Raw genomic sequence first — 14229 nt, forward strand, 5'->3', positions numbered from 1 at the left:
TAATTTTTTTTTTTTTTTTCTTCTTCTTTTTTTTTTTTTCTTTTCTTTTTTTTTTAATAATCAATCAGATAATGGATTGGCTGTTTGGGGGGATAAACGTTTGTTCGTTTGTTTTTTTTTTCTTTTTTTTCTTCTTCTTTATATCCTTTTCTTTGTTTGTAGCGTTACTAATATTGGAAATAGATCAAATTGCAAGTGGGGAAAAGAAGAATGATAATAAGAGAGTAACCTTTCTACTTTAGTCGAAACCGTTAGACAGTAGAAAGAAACACAAAACACATTTCTCTACGGTGTACGAAATCATTAGAATAATAATAGTAATCACAAAAGAAAAGAAAAAATGAAAACACAAACCCTTTTCCCTCTACGCTAAGATGGTGGTTTTCTCTACCCCTAAAAAAAACACAACAAAGTGGAAAAAAAAAAAAATTAGGAACAATACCCATCTTCAAATAAAGAGAACAAAAAAACAGTAATAGGAGCTTTGGAGTAGTGCTGCAGCCCTCAGGGATTTTCATTGCGACCACCTTCCAAATAGCACAAAGAACAGAAACCCCCAATATTGCCCCAAAAACCGGAGACACATTGCAATCATATTTGTATGAAAAAAAACAAAAAAAAAATGTTGCTCCTGTGCGAGAAACATCAAAATATCAAAAAAAAAGTTATTTTACCGACAGGACTACGAGAATACTTTTCCTTCAACAAAACATGTACGTATTTTACCAAACAAAAACATTTTCCATTAATGTATATAAATTCAAGTATATATGTGTAGACGTGTATATACGTAGAGAGAAGTATGTAGTAATATGAATAGATATATTTATATATTTATATATTTACGTATATATGTATAAAGATGTATGTAGTTATATGAATAGATATATAAATATATTTTTATATATTTATACGATCAAAACAGAGCCACAATAAGAGTTGAGCCCAGAAGAGCTAGTAATGGCAGACGAGGAACGAAGTAAAAAGATCCATCACAGATAAGTGAATCTAATTCGCCGTTTAAATAAGAACTAAACATGCATTCCATCTGGTCTGTCGTCTCTGTTGGGGTCGCTGTGGATTCGTGGGCACCGCCAATCGTATTCTTCGGCGGTTCTTCGTTCTTACTTTCAGGTGTTTCACTCCTGACATCATTCCTCATATCATCTCCGTCTCTGGCAGCATCAACCGCAGTACCAATATTATTACTACTACTGGTGCCATCAGTACTTCGTTTTTGCCGTGTCTCCGCTCCTGGTTTATCTTCTTCACGCTGTGGTGGACTCACATTCCCTTCCGTTGGCTTCTTCTTAATTGCCGCTACATCTGTGTCTTTGTTTAAGAGCAGCGTGTTGATTTCGCCTTGACTCAACTCCCGGTTGTACAGAAAAACATTCGTCACAGTCACACGACTATCCGACTTCACATGACGGTTCTTATACCCACCAATGTAGAAGTGTGAAACATCAGTGGTCAGCGTCCTGTGCTTAAGCTCCCTCCGTGAGCCACCCAGAAGCCTACCATCAATATAGATAGATCCCACATTCTCCTTTACTGAGAGCACCACTTGATACGTTTTGTTTAGTTCCCATGATCCTGTTGACAGACAGTACAATTTCCCATATATGGGATTCCATTTCATATCATGGGTGTATGAGAGTCCAAGAACCTTGTAGTAATCACTCTCATCCATGCTCACACCCAACAGCGGGACTGGAACTCTTGTTTCTGGGGGTTGTTCATCTATTTTAACGGTTGCCACCAGAGTGAATACGTGGTTTACAAAGTGATATCGCTGATTCTGCCCTTGTTTACTCACTGGCCACCGCGCCCCACCACCATATCCTCCTTTGAACCTCAAACCATTAGGCACCTTCTCTGCATGTGCTATTTCAGCATCTACGCAGCGGTATGCATCTCTCCAGTGATTATTGTTAACTTTATCTGAAAGGAATCCAACAAGCCCAGCTGTGGGGAAAGAAGCATCACATCTCTTTTCACAAGGCGCCACCAACTTCGGTTCAGTAGAACTGCAAATACTCGAGAAGTTATTGTCCTGATCGATCCAGGTCTTCACCACAGACTTGATTAAATTCAACTCCTCTTTCAGCTCCAGAAAGGCAAGACTGTATCGCTCGTTATGATTTACCTCGTGTAGGCAGTACAACTTATCATTCTTGTATAGCAGAGAACTGTAGGCAGCATTCTCATCGCCAACGGAAATCTGACCAACATCAAATATGCGGTTGTTATCCGTTAACCAAAGATGGAGTCGGTCTCGCTCCCACTTTCCCTTGAAATTCAACGGATGGGTAAACAACATCACACGCTTTCCCTCAATCGTCACGGGTATAAAACTACTCTGGCTGCCAGGGCCTTCACGTGTTGGTGAGTTGCCCCACACGCGGGAGAGTGTTCCCACAGCTTCCACCCATGTTTCTCCCATGTCTGTGGATTCAAAGACTTTGCGATAGCCACTGTCCGTCCGTGCGTTCAATATGAGTTTCCCCTCCCATTCAAGAATAACGGGTTCAGTGCATCCTACTTGGGTCAGGCCACTCGCAATCTTCCATGTCTCACCATCATCTTTGGAATACATGATTGTGGAAAAGAATTGACCTCTTTTATTCTTGACTTGTATGGGGTAAACAAGGGTTCCATTTTGTATTACTATGGCAACACCCGTACCACCAAGGAATTGCTCCATGGGCGAACCACGAAATTCGGGGGGGTTTCCATAATTCACTCGTTTGGGTTTACTCCATTTGATTGTTGCTTTCACCTTACCATTTTCGTTTGTCTTGCTGACCTCACCAACAACCAAGAGAGGATCCCAATCTTTTCCAGCATGCCACTGCCAGTAGTTGTCTGACGTATTGTAGCTTCCAACAAAAACAAAGATCTTCTTATCCTTCACGATGACTGTGGGGTCCACCACACGGGAATTTGTTGTACTCACGCGATTGTTCTTGATTGCAATTTGTGTTGTCCACGTCTTGCCATCGTCCACGCTGTGCGCTGACAGTGTTTCAATGAAGGAGTTATCATTAGAATCGTCATAGCGAGCGTCAGCGATGGCAACCATCACCCCGTCCACGTCAATAAGAGAAGGAATACGAAATGAATGGACCTTCCTTTCAACAATTCTTCCATTTTTCTCCTCAAACGGCACTTTAGATTCCCCTTGCTTAAACAACATGGTTCGGCTTTCCTCACGGCCACTGATGGTTTGCGCATATATCAGCCAACTGGAGTGGCAACATAAAAGGAGAAACAACACAAACACCACTCGGTGAGACATTCTGTGTTTCAGTACGCCCACAACACCCTTCCGAGTTCAACCAACCAGGCAGTGTCTGACGTCACGTTCCAGATGGCGGAGAATTCGCGATGCACTTCTTCAGCAACTAGCGCCTTGTTCTTCTTACTATACAAAGAGAGCAAGAACAAATAAAAAATAGAGAAAACAAATAAAAAGGATGAGAGTGACACAGAAACCCAAATTAAAACCCATATACATACATATATATGGGAGAGAGAGACAGAGTGTTAAATGTGGTGAAAGAGAGTGTAAATTGCCACCCAACAGAAATCCCAATCCCAGTCCCTCATTATGTAAAATATTTCTTCAGCCCATTGAGGATGTGCAATGACGATCATCATTCTTCTTTCGTAATTCTTCACTTATGATGCATACCAAACATGACAATCAATAACAATAATAATAATATTATTATTATTACTATTATTAACAGTGCAATTACACCCACCCGTGACCCATATATTCTTTTCAATTACCAAGAATAGAGAATAATGAAATCAACATACACATCCTCATTATATATTTATTATAATTTAAAAGGAGCTTTGGAGTAGTCCTGCAGCCCCCAGGGATTTTCATTGCGTCCACCTTCCAAATAGCACAAAGAACAGAAACCCCCAATATTGCCCCAAAAACCGGAGACACATTGCAATCATATTTGTATGAAAAAAGAAGTTACTCAAATAAAAATGCTGCTCTTCCGAGACAGACATTAAAATAGGAAAAAGAACTTTTTTTAACAGTTATGTTGCTCTTCCGAGAGAAACATCAAAATAGCAAAAAGAAGTTTTTTTAAATATTAATGTTGCTCTTCCGAGAGAAACATCAAAATAGCAAAAAAATTGCTTTTTTAATAAAACTGTTGCTCTTCCAAGAGAAACATCAAAATAGCAAAAAAAAATTTTATTTTAATAAAACTGTTGCTCTTGCGATAGAAATATCAGAATAATCTCAGCCTTGCTTTCCCCATCACCTTAATGAATCACATAAATAGAAGAAACTAAGAGAAATATAACAACTACCTTTAAGAACCCTACATTCCCCCTGAAGTACGTAAATCGATCCCAATGGTATTCCCCCCGTGTGGTTGTTCTCTGATTAATGCCAGAACTGACAAAATGGAAGTGGTGAGAAGCCCTTTTAACCCGCCTACTCGCTCGAGGCAGTGAGGGTCGGATTGGGTGGGTGGGCTTTTCAGATACTAACATTTGGCAGACTGTGAAGAAGAAAAATGAAAACAATATTTTCAATAAAACATACTTTAAACCTAATCAGTAGGTAAATGGCGCAAGGGTCGACCATTCTCTTCGCAAGCTGTCAAAATAGCAAAAATAAGTTATTTTACTCACAGAACTCCAAGAATACTTTTCCTTCAACAAAACATGCACGTATTTTACCAGACAGAAACATTTTCCATTAATGTATATAAATTCAGGTATATATTGTGTAGACGTGTACATAGATATATGCTCACGTACAAGTGTATAAGCAAACGTATATATGTATAAAGATGTATGTAGTTATATGAATCAATATATACATATATATTTATATATATTTATACGATCAAAACAGAGCCACAATAAAAGTTGAGCCCAGAAGAGCTAGTAATGGCAGACGAGGAACAAAGTAAAAAGATCCATCACCGGTAGGTAACTCTGATTTGCCGTTCAAATAAGCATTCAATGCGCCTGCAATCTGGTCTGTCGTCTCTGTTGGGGTCTCCGTGGATTCGTGGGCACCGTCAATCGTATCGTCAATCGTATCATCAATCGTATTCTTCGGCGGTTCTTCGTTCTTACTTTCAGGCGTTTCAGTCCAGACATCATTTCTCATATCATTTCCGCCTCTGGCAGCATCAACAGCAGTACCAATATTATTACTACTACTGGTGCCATCAGTGCTTCGTTTTTGCCGTGTCTCCGCTCTTGGTTTATTTTCTTTACGCTTTGGTGGCCTCACACTGTCTCTCGGTACTACTTCCGTTGGCTTCTTCTTAATTGCCTCTACATCTGAGCCTTTGTTTAACAACAGCGTATTGATTTCGTCTTGACTCAACGCCCGGTTGTACAGAAAAACATTCGTCACAGTCACACGACTATCCGAGTACACATTACGCCTCTTATACCCACCAATGTAGAAGTGTGAAACATCAGGTCTCCACACCCTGTACTTAAGCGAAGTCGGTGAGCCATACAGAAGCTTACCGTCAATATAGATAGATCCCACTCTCTTGTTTACTGTGAGCACCACTTGATACGTTTTGTTTACTTCCCATGACCCTGTTCGCATATACGAATCCGTTCCATATATAGGATTCCACTCCATATCATGGGTGTAGGAGAGTCCAAGAACCTTGTAGTAATCATGGTGAACAAGGCTCACACCCAACAGCGGGACTGGAACTCTTGTTTCTGGGGGTTGTTCATCTATTTTAACGGTTGCCACCAGAGTGAATACGTGGTTTACAAAGTGATATCGCTGATTCTGCCCTTGTTTACTCACTGGCCACCGCGCCCCACCACCATATCCTCCTTTGAACCTCAAACCATTAGGCACCTTCTCTGCATGTGCTATTTCAGCATCTACGCAGCGGTACGCATCTCTCCAGTGATTATTGTTAACTTTATCTGAAAGGAATCCAACAAGCCCAGCTGTGGGGAAAGAAGCATCACATCTCTTTTCACGAGGCGCCACCAACTTCGGTTCAGTAGAACTGCAAATACTCGAGAAGTTATTGTCCTGATCGATCCAGGTCTTCACCACAGACTTGATTAAATTCAACTCCTCTTTCAGCTCCAGAAACACAATACTGTAGTTCTCGTTATGATTTACCTCGTGTAGGCAGTACAACTTATCATTCTTGTATAGCAGAGAACTGTAGGCAGCATTCTCATCGCCAACGGAAATCTGACCAACATCAAATATGCGGTTGTTATCCGTTAACCAAAGATGGAGTCGGTCTCGCTCCCACTTTCCCTTGAAATTCAACGGATGGGTAAACAACATCACACGCTTTCCCTCAATCGTCACGGGTATAAAACTACTCTGGCTGCCAGGGCCTTCACGTGTTGGTGAGTTGCCCCACACACGGGAGAGTGTTCCCACAGCTTCCACCCATGTTTCTCCCATGTCTGTGGATTCAAAGACTTTGCGATAGCCACCGTCCGTCCGTGCGTTCAATACGAGTTTCCCCTCCCATTCAAGAATAACGGGTTCAGTGCATCCTAGTGCTTCCACGCCACTCCCAATCTTCCATGTCTCACCATCATCTTTGGAATACATGATTGTGGAAAAGAATTGACCTCTTTTATTCTTGACTTGTATGGGGTAAACAAGGGTTCCATTTTGTATTACTATGGCAACACCCGTACCACCAAGGAATTGCTCCATGGGCGAACCACGAAATTCGGGGGGGTTTCCATAATTCACTCGTTTGGGTTTACTCCATTTGATTGTTGCTTTCACCTCACCATTTTCGTTTGTCTTGCTGACCTCACCAACAACCAAGAGAGGATCCCAATCTGTTCCAGGATGCCACTGCCAGTAGTTGTTTGACGTATTGTAGCTTCCAACAAAAACAAAGATCTTCTTATCCTTCACGATGATTGTGGGGTCCACCACACGGGAATTTGTTGTACTCACGCGATTGTTCTTGATTGCAATTTGTGTTGTCCACGTCTTCAAATCGTCCACGCTGTGCGCTGACAGTGTTTCAATGAAGGAGTTATCATTAGAGTCGACATAGCGAGCGTCAGCGATGACAACCATCACCCCGTCCACGTCAATAAGAGAAGGAACACGAAATGAATGGACCTTTCTTTCAACAGTTTTTCCATTCTCCTCAAACGGCACTGTAGATACATTTCGTTCAAACAACGTGATTCTGCTTTTCTCACGGCCACTGATGGTTTGCGCATATGTCAGCCAACTGGAGTGGCAACATAAAAGGAGAAACAACACAAACACCACTCGGTGAGACATTCTGTGTTTCAGTACGCCCACAACACCCTTCCGAGTTCAACCAACCAGGCAGTGTCTGACGTCACGTTCCAGATGGCGGAGAATTCGCGATGCACTTCTTCAGCAACTAGCGCCTTGTCCTTCTTACTATACAAAGAGAGCAAGAACAAAAAAAAAAGAGAGGAAATAAATTAAAGGTGTGGGTAGTGTATTTATTACTTAAACAGGCAATAGATGTCGCATTTTAGCTTTGGCAAAGTGCCTTGTTTTTAGTGGGTTGGGTAATAAGCCATCCATTTGCCCACCAGTGCGGTGAACACCATGAGGTGGAACGTCTTTAGCAACTCTGCAGCTCTCAAAGCAACACCAAACATCACAACATCATCATAACAATAACAATAGGAAGAGAAATAACAGTAAAGAACAGTAAAGAAAGAGGAAAACTCCTTTTTTTTCTTTATTTATCGTCTATACCAAAATCCAGTGGAGGTGGTTTGTTATTCCGCTTTCGTATATGTCGTTCCTTAGACTCCATATTCTCAAATGTAAAGTTGTTTGCTGGGAATCCATACGTCTGACCTGCATACATGCCGCTTAGCCAGCGTAAGGAACTTTCCTTTACCTTTTCCTCTGTAAGAGTAGTACTATTCTTCAGGATATAGGATGACTTGGCCGTACGTGTCGCTACCCACATCTTTGTATGTCGTGTAAACCCATAATCCCCCACCTCGTCAAAGGAAATATCCTCCAAGTAACATAACAGGGCGTGTGGGTGATCGTTTATTATTTTTCGAATAAGTTCCTCCTCCCATGCGAGTCGGGAGAAGACAACGAGACGACCATCATCGCGTAGCATTGGTAAGACATTCTCTAGTGTTTGTCGTAGTTCGTACATTTCGTTATTTACAATACACCGTAGGGATGTGAGAAATTTCCATGACATGGGGGCCTTACGTCGACTACTTTGTGTCCACCAACCATCCTCTGGAAGCATATCTCCAGCCGTTTCAACACTTGCAAGTACTTCCCGTGAACTTGTGAATGGACGACGACGACGTATTTCTCGAGCCATTTTCATAGATTGTTCTGGTGTTAAAATCCCATAAGCACTTAATGCAGAGGATAAAGTATGTTGTGGGACAGTATTAAGATAGGCGAGTGCGGCTACTCCCATTTGTAGTCCATATCGCATATCTAAATGGTGGGCACCCTCATCATCAAGAAGAAATCCACGTTCAGGATTCTCCAATTGTGTATTAGATGGACCTGCATCAATCATCACAGCATCAAAACACCTTTCACCAAACATAGATCGTGCCTCTGACATCTTGCTGCAAAAAAAACGAAAACGATCTCCACCAAACTCACTTGCTAACTCTCGAGCTACATGCATAGCATCTCTATCACAATCAAGCGCTACCACACGTGTGTATGGTCCTCCATTTTCAAGAATAGCTCCTGTGTGATTACCACCACCAAGTGTACAGTCAAGTACATCATATGAAATGAGTCGCTTTTGTTTGTGCACATGAACGGAAAGACCCCCTGTTACTGTTAAGGCATCATTAGATGCTGTGAGTGGAAGTGCAGGAGTTTTAGTACTTTCTTTAATCATTTCCCGTTGTATTAAACGACGTTTTTGTAATGGTGCTTTTTTCACCTTTAAAGCCTGCCGCATTGTCCGTGTACTTGGATAACCCTCTTCAATAGCTCGTGAAGCTAAATGTTCTGCCAGTGATTTTGTGTCTAACCAACGTAGTCCACCACAAACGCCTTGGAAGAGTTGTTTCATCATAAGTGGGGGGTGTTCGACTCGGTTCATCTCCGACCACCGCCTCGGCGCGATGATACGTTTCATGTATGCATTCTTATTAGTTTAACAGTTATATATATATATATATATATATATATATATGTGATATATGTGTGTATAGGTAAATAATAATAAATTAGGAAAAGGTGAAGGAAAAAGATAATAAATAAGGAGTATTCCTTTTTTTTTTTTTTCTTTCTTTTTGGAAAATAGGGGAAGTGGAATATAAAATAAAAAAAAAAAAAAACACATATGTAAATATATTAATTACAGAGTAATGATGGGGCAATTCTTTCTTTTTTTTTTTATTTTTTTTTTTTTGTTCTTGTTGGTGAGTTGTAAAAGGTCACAATGGCTCTTGGTAATATGAACTTACCCTACTGTTGATTATATGAGGAGGAGAGTCCACATAAGGCAGTACCTGCGACTACTAAACTACATCCCAATAAGGTTCGTGGTTGTAATGCACCTTCTTTAAACACAAGAACACTAGTGAGTACAGTAATCACAAAGGCTAGTGAATTAGCAACGATACTTCCTACTGCTACATCAACACTACGCAATCCTGCAAAGAAAACCACGGAACCACTTAAGTTGATAAGCTGAGTTATCAGATATTTTGGTCGAGAAGCCAAAAAACGCAAATCTTCTAAGAATGAAGAGGAAGATGATGAACCACTTGCTATACCCTTACTATAATGTTTAAGTAATGGATTTGTGATGCCCCAGATAATAGCTGCAAGTAAAAGGAGAAACATTCTCCTTCTCTACCTTATATATTTATTAAACAAAGAGAAAAAGAAAGAATAAAGAGATGCATTATTATATCAGTAGAATGTTTTCCTTATCGTCAATAACTCTCCAGAGAAGAGAAAATAAAAATAAAATAAAATAAACCCCTCGTCCATAATTTCCTTTTTTTTTTTCTTTCTCCTTCTTCTACAACAACAAGGTCATATTTAAAAATCTCATGACTAACGTTTAGCAAACTTCCTCTTGACCTTCTTTCCATCCAGATAACCAGGGAACTGCCCTCTTTCACGACGACGATCAACAGAGAGTAATCCAGACTTTTTAAGTGGAATACGAGTAAGTGGGAGTAGTTTAACAAGAGCATTAGCTACAGACATACGTAATGCAAATGCTGCAATCTCATTGGCAATGGAAGGCATTGCATGTCCTTCTGAAACAATGTGTACATCAAAGTCTCTATAGTCTAAAGCAGCTTCATCAAATGGCATAAGTACCATTTCCATTAACCAAGCTTTATTATCAAGTACGAGTGAAAGTGGTTTTCCCATTACAGTAATACTACCATTATGATCACGATTTTCACGTAGAAGTGCAATAAATTGATATTTCTCTCCATCTGCACATCCACGACCAACAGCAATTCCTGTTTCTTGATCCACCTCTGGTTCATCAATACGTACACCAATTTGATGACGTGAATCCTCACCAGCCACTTTACGTGAAAAGTCTTTAAGGACTGTGTAAAAATGACTGTAGCTATCTGCACTGTCTGACTGAAGGGTAGCCTTACTCATAAGTTTATAATTCTCAAACATAACACGTACATCATCTCTGTTAAACTTACGACGACTGAACTGAAAAAGGGCATGTTCTGTTTTAAATGCCCTAGTCTCTGTAAGTCGGCCCATCCATTCCAAAAAGTTAGTGTAATGACCAGGCGCATTATCAAGTCCAACAGCATCTGCAGTAATTGTACGACTTAATTGTCGAGCGGCGGTGTTCATTGGTTTACTGATGGATTCCAGTGTACACTGTACAAGAGCTTGTGCCTCATATGTACTCATCTCTGGAAAGAGAGCTGCCAGTACTTCTCCTAGCTGTTCCGCATCTATTCCATCCACAGACGCATAATAATCCTCTACAGATTGAAAGTAAAATCCTCCACTCACACGCATCCACGCCTCTTTTAATGACTGGGCGGTGAGTTCTAATCGCAACTCATCGCGGAGGGATGAAAGTGTCTTGTGTTCGGCTGGCACATACTCTCCTGGGTACATGGGATATTCACGAAAATGAAAAAGATTCCCATGTGTAGCTTCTGCTGTGGAAGCAAAAGAGTTTTCACCTACTTCAATTGGCATTTGTCGTTCTCTTAACTGCTCTTCTTCACGTGATAATTCAATATCTTTATTGCGTTTTACATGCGAGTTTACCCACATCAAACGTTCACCGTCTGTCTTTGGAACACCAGCAGGTGGATTAGGTGAAGCGGCAAGACTTTGTGCGAGTCTAAACAGACGGGCATGACGTGCAGTTCTCGGCGAAAGTAAATGATGCATATCTCTCTCTCTCTCTCTTTATATTTTTCTTTGTTTTTCTTTTTCTTTCGTTTTTTTTTTTTCTTTCTCACGTCGTTATTACTTTTTTTCTTTCTTTTTTTCTTTGCTTTCCTATATTTTTCTGTGTCCTCTCCTTCACCCCTGGGTGTAGATATATATATATATATATATATATATATTGTATGTATATCTTCACACAGGAAGAAGAGAAAAGGGGTGTGGCCGTATGTTTTTCCCCACGCCTCTTTCTCCCAGGAAAGTGTTTGTACTTAAAATGAAGAGTAAAATATAAAAAGAATAAAGAAAAGAAAAGAAAAAATGGAGTGACAGTACTTTCAAAGAAAAAAAAAAAAAGAAGAATAAAAAGAAGAAGCATTAACTCTTCTCCTTCCCCTCTTAAGGCACCAGAGATAGATAAACATAGATATATAAAAGGAGAAAAAAAAAAAAGCTTTAGAAGTCAAAAAGAAGAAAAAAAAAAAATCGTGATTATGTTTTTTTTTTTTTTTTTTTTTTTTATTTCTTTCTTCATTATTGTTTCACTACTCTCTTCTTTCCTTTGGGACTCTTATTGCAATTGCACAGAAAATCATCTCTTTTATATTCTTCACTCCCCTCCTCTTCCTTCTCTTCTTCTTATTTTTTTTTTTTCTCTTGCTGGAGCGGCATGAGAATCGCGAAGCAACATGCAAGAAAAACAAAAACAAAAAAGAAAAAGAAAAGAAAAAAAAATGAAAATGAAAAAGATTCACAATATGCGAATCCGAAAGATGAAAAAAAAAAAAAGAAAATTTAAAAAACATGTGTGGAAAGAGCTAAAACCACAAGAGCGATACAAAATGGCTTTCTGTAGAAGAAAGAAAGCAAAAGAAAAAAAGAAAAAAGAAAGCAACGCAAAGGTATAAATATAAGAAAGAAATACCTCGACTATGAAATTCATTTCAGAATAATGAAAAATTAAAAAAAAAAAAAATGGGTTCACGCTATTGTTCCTATGTACGTTATTATTATTTTTTTTTTTTTTTCTTTCAATACTATGAGGACATGGAAGAGGCAATACTACTTATCTTTGAAATTGTTTCCATCACAAGACGTTCCTTCTCTTGCAATCTTTCTCGACACCGCCGCACTTCCTCTTGTTGTCGTTCCAGATCCAACAAAAGTGCTGAAAGTTGTGATTTACTTTCCGCAGATCCTTTTTCTTTTTTATTTCCCTGCAGTGGTGAGGCGGAGGTGGTGGAGGAAGAAGAATGATCCATTTTCAAAGGATCTGCATACTTATTGGGTGTAGGTGTAGGAGTCATATCTGGTTTCTTAAGTTTGCCTGGTGTTGGAGTAACGCTAAGAGATTTCGCAGGTGTGGCGTTTACGGATTTGTGTTTTGCTGGAGTGGCATCCACATGTTTCTCCTTTGCTGGAGACATAAAAGATGTTGTTTTGGAATCTCGTGAATTGGAATCAAATACAGATTGCATACCCTTCACCAGTGGATCTTTATTTTCTCCATTAAAGTAATCCTCTGCTGTCATTGCGGGGGTATCAGCAAAGGTTGGGGGATAGACATCTGTTTGTAATTCCACATCTGCCTGTCTACGCGGAAGAAGCATTTGAATAGTATATAAAGTTTTGGGTGTAAGTGCGTAAAAGCGTCCAATTTCACATTGACGGGTATCCAAAGACCATTTAGGAAACATGCAGAGTCCTTTATGAACTTCACTGGAAGTATAGGCAGCACAATTCACAAGATGTCCATCCATACATTCATAGAAACGAATACTACCCTCACCTCTGCTTCCAATATATAATATACTGGTATCTTCATCAAAGAATGGCAACATAATAGAACTGGATTGATCGATATCTTCAGTTTGTACAGGAGATGACATTTTACGAGCATCCCATACCATCGCCTGACGTGCTTGTGTTTTACTAAACCCAACTGTCATGATAAGATTCAGTCTTCTTGCCCATACACAACGTTGTGTTTTTCCTCCCTGATGGGCATCTCCAGAGGAAACAATGGAACCTTTTCTGGGATCCACAATATTCACTTTTCTGTCTTTTGAAGTTGTACAGAGAAGTGAACCGTTAAGATTCCAATCAAGTGACATAATTTGTTCATTATGACACTTTACCACTTCACCTGCTTTATTACAATTTACATCCCATATATTAATAACCATATCCGCCCCAGCAGAGGCAAGTACATTAGAGGCACTGGGGTGAAAACTCATAATACCCACCTTCTTTGTATGTCCCTGTAAGTGTACAATATTATCTGTGCAATTCTGTGTAAATCCCTCTTCTGGAATATTCCATCCCATAATAGTACCATCCTCACTAGCTGTGAAAAGTTTACTGGAATCAAATGGATTAAACGCAAGATCAATAATAGGACCTTCTTGACCAGATAGAATAGGTGGATTAGGTGGGATCTTTCCATAATCTGTGTGGCGTAATACTACCGTACTGCCGAGTTGAGCCCATGGTACTGCGACAAAGCGATCATTACAAGCAATCATATTACTGCAGTCCCATATCGCACCGGTTGGATTGACATTTAAGAAGTGTTTGTCTGGTCGAGATGCCGACGATTGTGTGTGACGAAATCGGGAAATAACCATGATTGCTTAATGTATATTACAAAATGTAAAAGTAAATACACTTAGATAGATATGTATGTATATATGTGGAAAGACGAAGGAAGGGTGGGAGGGGTATACAGTGTCGTAAAAACATATTAGAAGAAATAAAAAGAAAAAGAAATGAAGAGAGAAGAGTGAGAGATAAGAATTAAAAAAAAAAAAAAAAAAAAAAAA

General features: G+C 39.7%; 6 protein-coding genes across 6 annotated transcripts; all 6 read right to left on the reverse strand.

Moving 5' to 3' along the window:
* Positions 1–916: 916 nt before the first annotated feature.
* On the reverse strand, positions 917–3301 carry TM35_000131610 (Chain A, Sialidase; the record flags this gene model as incomplete). Its single annotated transcript, XM_029025377.1, has 1 exon — positions 917–3301. One exon carries the CDS (start codon positions 3299–3301, stop codon positions 917–919), a length of 2385 nt encoding a protein of 794 aa, XP_028883223.1.
* A 1587-nt stretch (positions 3302–4888) lies between these two features.
* On the reverse strand, positions 4889–7306 carry TM35_000131620 (trans-sialidase; the record flags this gene model as incomplete). The annotated part of the gene is made up of 1 exon (XM_029025378.1): positions 4889–7306. The coding sequence occupies one exon, from the start codon at positions 7304–7306 to the stop codon at positions 4889–4891; it is 2418 nt and encodes an 805-aa protein (XP_028883224.1).
* Positions 7307–7742: 436 nt separating this feature from the next.
* On the reverse strand, positions 7743–9143 carry TM35_000131630 (putative S-adenosyl-methyltransferase mraW-like protein; the record flags this gene model as incomplete). Its single annotated transcript, XM_029025379.1, has 1 exon — positions 7743–9143. One exon carries the CDS (start codon positions 9141–9143, stop codon positions 7743–7745), a length of 1401 nt encoding a protein of 466 aa, XP_028883225.1.
* A 332-nt stretch (positions 9144–9475) lies between these two features.
* On the reverse strand, positions 9476–9856 carry TM35_000131640 (transmembrane protein 234; the record flags this gene model as incomplete). Its single annotated transcript, XM_029025380.1, has 1 exon — positions 9476–9856. The coding sequence occupies one exon, from the start codon at positions 9854–9856 to the stop codon at positions 9476–9478; it is 381 nt and encodes a 126-aa protein (XP_028883226.1).
* Positions 9857–10072: 216 nt separating this feature from the next.
* On the reverse strand, positions 10073–11410 carry TM35_000131650 (uncharacterized protein; the record flags this gene model as incomplete). The annotated part of the gene is made up of 1 exon (XM_029025381.1): positions 10073–11410. The coding sequence occupies one exon, from the start codon at positions 11408–11410 to the stop codon at positions 10073–10075; it is 1338 nt and encodes a 445-aa protein (XP_028883227.1).
* Positions 11411–12444: 1034 nt separating this feature from the next.
* Positions 12445–14034, reverse strand: TM35_000131660 (coronin; the record flags this gene model as incomplete). Its single annotated transcript, XM_029025382.1, has 1 exon — positions 12445–14034. One exon carries the CDS (start codon positions 14032–14034, stop codon positions 12445–12447), a length of 1590 nt encoding a protein of 529 aa, XP_028883228.1.
* Between the last annotated feature and the right edge of the window lie 195 nt (positions 14035–14229).

The sequence above is a fragment of the Trypanosoma theileri genome, assembly GCF_002087225.1.
Source record: "Trypanosoma theileri isolate Edinburgh chromosome Unknown TM35_Tth_13_V1, whole genome shotgun sequence".
In the NCBI taxonomy this organism is placed as follows: Eukaryota; Euglenozoa; class Kinetoplastea; order Trypanosomatida; family Trypanosomatidae; genus Trypanosoma; species Trypanosoma theileri.